General features: G+C 42.3%; 1 protein-coding gene across 1 annotated transcript in view; it reads right to left on the bottom strand.

The window, feature by feature from the left end:
• Window positions 1-372: 372 nt before the first annotated feature.
• The window catches only part of RESF1 (retroelement silencing factor 1), a 50,478-nt gene continuing 44,237 nt past the window's right edge, over window positions 373-6,613 (bottom strand). The window contains exon 6 of the mRNA XM_061638715.1: window positions 373-1,585. Within this exon, the coding sequence (XP_061494699.1) occupies window positions 1,446-1,585 (140 nt within the window). The 3' untranslated portion in view covers window positions 373-1,445. The remainder of the gene's footprint in view (window positions 1,586-6,613) is intronic.

Genomic DNA, 6,613 nt, shown 5'->3' with positions numbered 1-6,613 from the left:
CTTTTGATGGTTAAGTTAGCTTCTACTGTACTGCTCATCTTTTAGCAGGGTAGGACTTGTCATTGTATCGTTGGGTGAGAATTTGGGGCATTTGGTTTATGCATTGTTTTCAAAAACAGTATTATGAAAGAATTCAACTACTAATGCTGGCCACCCATTAAATGCATTCTATGCTTCCAGTTTCTTTTAGCATCATGAGTTGGATCCAGAAAAGGGCCAGCGAAGTGGACCCTCTGCTGGAGTGGAAAAAACAGTGGAATGTGCAGAGGGCCACCTTTTGTAAGTATTCTCATGTAACACACCGTTGGAACAAGTCTGATGTTACTTATGACCTTAGCCATTCAGATTAAAATTCAAGCAGAAAAGCCACAATTGCCAAAATATGTATGCTTTTAATTCCATTAAGAATACCACTGAGTATAAACATTAAACAAAACATTAAAAAACCCAATCTATAAATGACAGAATGTTACAAAATATCATCAAATATATCAAATAATACAGAAGGCACTTAAAAATGAACATTCAACATTGGAGTAGTTCCCTAAGGCATGTAATTTGGAATTATACTGGGTTGTATTCAACAGTAATCACAATAAGGTTTTCATCAGTGCAATAGGAAAGTAAATAATTTACAGCTATTTCCATTTCCACTTAAAGAGCATGGGAACCTCCAGAGTAGATTTAGGAAGACAAAGGGGATGAAAGAGGAGGGATAATCACTGTTGATGGAAGCTTTAAAGTCAGCTGAGTGACACTGTTGGATACAACCCTTAGCTAATATAGCTTACAGAGGGATATGTATACGTTAACTGGCTGATGAATCCAAATGGAATCTTCACCGTCAGAAAGTTTTGCTCAAAATGCAAACTGGGTTTTCAAATACAATGCTATTTCAATCCAAGTGGTGATATCTACTAATAGCCTTTCTGCCTTTTAACTGGAAGAAAAATTCACATCCCAAAAGCAACAAACACAAATAAGAGAAATCACAAATGAAGTAAATATGTAACTTTCTGGTATGTTTCTAATGTTCCAGCTAAACTGGATAGCAGCATACATAGTTTGCAGTGCTCCCTGACACACAACTCAAGGCTTACCTGCTTTTGTTCACATTTTGACTATGTCCCCAAGTTAAAAACAAAACTACTCTGTCTCTTTAAAATGCCTAGGTAAAAAGAGTTGAAAACCATTGGCTTCTTTCTGCACTAGCAGTGCTGTCATACATTAGACAGGATATGGAGGACTATTAACTGCAAAAATGTGTCATATTCAGGTGTTAAATTACTTGTAAACTTTTTGGGAAAACCAATTTTGAATGTTTTCCTAAACCCAACACAGACCATAATGTTCAAGAATTGAGCTCTATAGTGCCCATATCTTTCAGTCACATTTCATTGTATGGCCAAATCCATGAAATACAATATTGTTCATATTTATGACATTTAGTTTAAAGGAGTGCTATCCAGACTTCGGCTTTTTTTTTCCAGATGCATTTTCCTGTAGGTCTGAAATGTGGCATTGGAATCCTTCACAGGTTCATCCAATAATTTTATCGCAGCAGCAAGCGGAATGTCATCATTAACTGCAAGACAGTAACAAAAGCATTCCACTATTAATTTGGGAGATTTATACAGTTTGAAAACATACCGATTTAACATGTTTTATTAAGGATTTCCATGTTCACTCAAGCTCCAAAATGCTACGAAATTACAACTGTTCAGGATCACACCCTTGACATGTTATTTTGGCAGTATTGATATAATATGGTAGTCCTATACTGTGGTTAATTACAGCTTCACCACTACCTTTGAACAGAATTACTGTCAAGGGCAGAGTTGTCCTAGCTCCCAACCAGAGCAGCAGCCTCAGGACTCGGAGACTGGGTTTTTCTGCCAAAAACTTAATTCCAGAAATCAACAGGGATGGTGGCCTAAACCAGGATTCAAACAGAGACAAGCATACTAGACATTGGAAGCAACAGCAGATGAGTTGTCACAACAGCAAATACCAGCAGTGCTACTCGTTATATACAGAAATAGGCAGGACACTTAACACTTCAGGCATGTTTTACCATGAGCGGCAAGGTGGGGGCTACGATGGGGTGGTGGACAAAATTGGGCTACTTGATACGGTCTCTTCTCTATCCTCTGCAATCTTGGAGACATGCCAGTTTCTGACTCTGCTCATTTAATTTTCCTCTCCCTGAAAGGTTACAATGTTTTTGTTGGTACTTATCTCTTTTGTTGTGCTTGGTGCCTGCAGAAAGTCCTCACTAGGTGGCTGAGACAAGGAAAGGCAGCCTGAGCCTTCCTCAGCAACTCCAGCAGCCAGCTTTGAGACTTCTGGGGACACATCCTCTGTAACCCCTTCATCAGTAATGGTAATGTCCTCTCCAAGGTCAGTAACCCCTTCTCCATTCTCCCAAACTTGCTAGAGATTCTCCTTAGGGTCCATAACATCCTCCCACCCCACCCCAAACTCAGGCTTAGGCTTATGGGGATATTGCCTATGAAAATCTCTCACAAGATCTGGTGTATGTATATCTTCTTCAACTTCCCAGGAGCAGTCCTCTGGTGGGTATCCCTTCCAGTGAATCAAATACTATAGCCAGCCACCGTGTCAGCAAGAATCCAAGATCTGCCCCACTTCATACTCCTCTTGCCCTTCAATGATTTCAGGTCCTCAGGGCGGCTCTTCAATAAAGGTGAGCTGGGGCCTCTAGAGTTAGCAGGGACCAATGAAAAACTGGATGCACTTACAGGGAAGCTGGCAGTTTTAGTCTAAAAGCCACAGGGTGATCTGGGCCTTTACCACAAAAGGCCCTATGCATCGAGCATTCAACTTCTTACATGGTGTAGAGGTGGACAAGTAATGGGTAGACAACCAAAGTCAATTGCCCACCTGGATATCACTGCCCTCCTGTTAATGCCAATCAGCTGCAAGCATGTTATGAAGCCTTAGCCCTCTCCTGTTGTTCTTTCAACAGCTGCTGCATGGCTTGGAGTTCCTGAACGAAGTCTGTAACTGCAGGAATGGTTAGGGTGGCCACAGGATTCAGGAATGAATGTGGCTGGTACCCAATTGGCAAAGAAGGGAGTTTGCTGGGTGGTGCTGTGAACAGAGTTGTTATAGGCAAATTCAGCCAATTATCTTGTTGATAATTCGCACAGCAGCACAGGTACTGTCGCATTCTGTTTATTCATCAGTCTGTGGATGATGAGCTGAGGAAAGGCACAGTTTGATCCCAATTAATTGGAGCAGGGCTTTCCAGAACTGGGCCATGAATTGGGGGCTCTGATCCAAAACTAGGCTATCAGGCACACCATGCAACTTAAATGCATTATCCATAAACAGACGGGCAGTCTCTTTAGCTAAGGGTAGGCCACACATTGAATGAAGTGGGCCATCTTGCTGAAGGCATCCACAGCCAAGAGAATTGTGTTGTTTTTGTGAGACTGGCAGGTCAGTTATAAAGTCCAACATTAGCATTTTCCACAGTCCAGGGTGAGTCAGGAGTGGTTCCAAAGGCCCAGGTGGGCAACCCGAGGCACCTTTAGCTCTGGTACACACAAGGTGATTGCATGTAACATTCTGCATCACTCTGGACTTTAGGCCACCCAAACTCTCGTGTCACTGCCTGGATGGTTTTAAACTATCCAAAGTGCCCAGACATGGGGGAATCATGACACTGCTTCAGAAGCTGGGCACGCAGCTGTCCAGGCAGTACATACAAGGCCTGAAAGCGGTATAGGAGCCAGTCTCGAGTGAAACACTGCAGGTTCCTCTGGGAGCCGTTTAGCAACCTCCCCAATGTTTCCCCAGAACAAAGGAATCTTTCTGTTGGGCCTGATGGAGGTCCTCAAGTCAGGAATCTGCACAAGCCCCCGCCGCTGTGCTCACAGGTGGTGCTATGTACGCTGAAGCTGGGGCTCAATGAGGCGGCACCAGATCTACTCTCTTCCCCTTGGATACCCTCCAAACCTCCCAGTCCTTGGTTAGTAGGGTGCCCTCTAGTGCTTTCACAAACAGCTGACAGCTGTAATGGTTAGTGGCAGTGCATGAGGTTGGCAACATCTCTTGATAATGTTCAGGAAAAAACAAGGCATCTTTCTGCTCAACTGATTCAAGGGCTGAGGCAGCCAAGTCATTCCTAGTACAATAGGGAACCACGTGAGCTTGGCAATGTAGAATGTTGCACTCTCTTTATCTCCTAGGAGTCCCTGGTCAACAGTTACAATGTTGGTACTTATCTCTTTTGCTGTTGCGCTTGCCCTTGGTGCCTGTAGAGAGTCTTCACCAGCTGTCTGGGACAAGAAAGGCTGACTGAATCTTTGTCAGTAACTCCAGCAGCCAGCTTCGAGGCTTCTGGGACAAATCCTCTGTAACACCCCCCTTTCCTTCATCAGTAATGGCAATGTTCTCCCCAGTGTTGGTAACCCCTTTTCCATTCTCCCAACCTTGCCAGAGATTCTGTTTGGGGACCATGACAAGAGTGGTCGACTTGTCCCAGATATTTCTGTTCACAGAAAATAGGCACATTTGTTGCCTGTAAGTAGAAAATCTTGGCCAGTTTTAATATGGAGATTTGGTTGGGTCTGGACTTTGGCACTTACAGAAAACCTGACCAAACAACTATGTGTACCCAGGGGACATCCAGAGGAAGATGGTTTTTCAAAAACCTGTTCCCTCTTTATTCATTATTTGAAGAATAAATATCATACTATTTGTCCAGCAAAACTGGTGGAAATCAATATTAAAGATAGAATTACATCTAGAAGAACGAGAGTTGATTTAGCATGGCTTGAGAACCAGCATGGTTTCTGCAAGGGTAAATCCTGTCCCACTAGCCTATTAGAGTTCTTTGAGAATGTCAACAAGTATATAGAGATGATCCAGCTGACATTAAAGACTTATAAAAAGCTTTTGACAATGTACTTTACCAAAGACTCCTGATGGGATAAGAAGATAAATCCTCTTGTGGATCAGTAACTGGTTAAAAAACAGGAAACAGAGAATATAAATACATGGGCAGTTCTCCCAATGGAGGGATGTAAAAGTGGAATTCCACAAGGATTGAAACTGGGACCTGTGGTTTTTAACTTGTTCATAAATTATCTAAGAGTTAGTCTTGACTAATGAGGTAGCCAAGTGTGTTGATGCTACCAAATTGTTCAGGGTAGTTCAAACAAAAAGAGATCGTGAAGAGCTAAGAAAGGATTTCTTCAGGTGAATGTGCAATAAAATGGCCAATGCAATGCAATGCAAGCAAGTATAAAATGATGCACATCAAGGCACAAGCTTTCACATATATGGGTTCATGGGTTATGAACTGGTGGTGACTGACCAGGAACAAGACATTGAGGTTGTAGTAGATAGCTCAATGATGCCAGCCCAGTGTGCAGCAGCTGTGAAAATGCCATGCTAGGGATCACTAGATAAGGGATTGAAACTGTCAATATTATAATGCTGTTACACAAGTCTGTACTGTGATCACACTTGGAATAGCATGTATGGTTCTGGTCCCTCATCTCGAAAAGGATATTGCAGAGTTGGAAAAAAATTCAGAAAAGGGCAACCAAAATGGTCAGGGAGATGGAGGAACTCCCTTATGGGGAAAGGATAGAATATCTGGTTTTGTGTTTTTTTAGTTTAGAGAAAAAGTGATTAAGATGTGACATGACAGAAGAGTATAAAACGATGCAGGGTGTGAAGAGAGAGGAAGAAAAAATTTCTTCCTCTTTATAATACTAGATCTTGGACATCCAATGAAGCTGAATGTTAGAGGATTCAGGACAGAGAAAAAAAAGTACTTCTTCACACAGTGCATAGTTACTATGGAATTTGCTTTCCCAAGATGGCCATCTACTTGAATAACTTTAAAAAAGAAACAAATTCATGGAAGATAGAGCTATCAATGGCTGTTAACCACAATAGCTGTATTCTACCTCCACGGTCAGAGGCAATATGCCTCTGAGTGCTAGTTGCTGAGACTCACAAGTGGGGAGGGTGGTGTTTGCGCTCAGCTCCTGCTTGTGAGGTTCCTATGGGCATCTGGTTGGCCACAGTGAGAGCAGGATGCTGGACTGGAAGGGCCTTTTGCCTGTTCCAGCTGGCTCTTATGTTTTCATATTCACTTGGAACATATGATTTGCTGTGGTAGGACACCTTGCGGTAGGACAGGCACCTCTAAGTAGGATATTTATTTCATGTTTGTCACTAAGCCTTGTTTATTTGGTTGAAGTTTTTCTTTTTTAAAAAGTTCTATTCCTTCACACCCTGTGAACATGACAGCTGCAATGTTCTGGACTAAGCCTGGATGTTACTAAAACTTCAATGATTGTGGTCAGGTCCCTTCTGTTGCAAGAGGAAGCAAGTTTGAAAAGGGGTACTCAGAGTCATGGAGGCCATGTAGGTACCTAGCAGGAAAGTTGGAACCAGACCAGATATTTTAAGAGCAAGTGCAATCCCATCCAGTATAGGTCAAATACAGCTTCCAAGGTCAATTTCACACACACACACAGCATCACCATCTTTTTTAGTTTTCCACCTCTTCTGTTGATTAGCCCTCATCTATTCCATTATTGACTACAGCAAATATCTTTTGCTTTGA

Source organism: Rhineura floridana, chromosome 8 (genome assembly GCF_030035675.1).
Source record: "Rhineura floridana isolate rRhiFlo1 chromosome 8, rRhiFlo1.hap2, whole genome shotgun sequence".
In the NCBI taxonomy this organism is placed as follows: Eukaryota; Metazoa; Chordata; class Lepidosauria; order Squamata; family Rhineuridae; genus Rhineura; species Rhineura floridana.
This window is presented reverse-complemented; position numbering and strand designations above follow the sequence as displayed.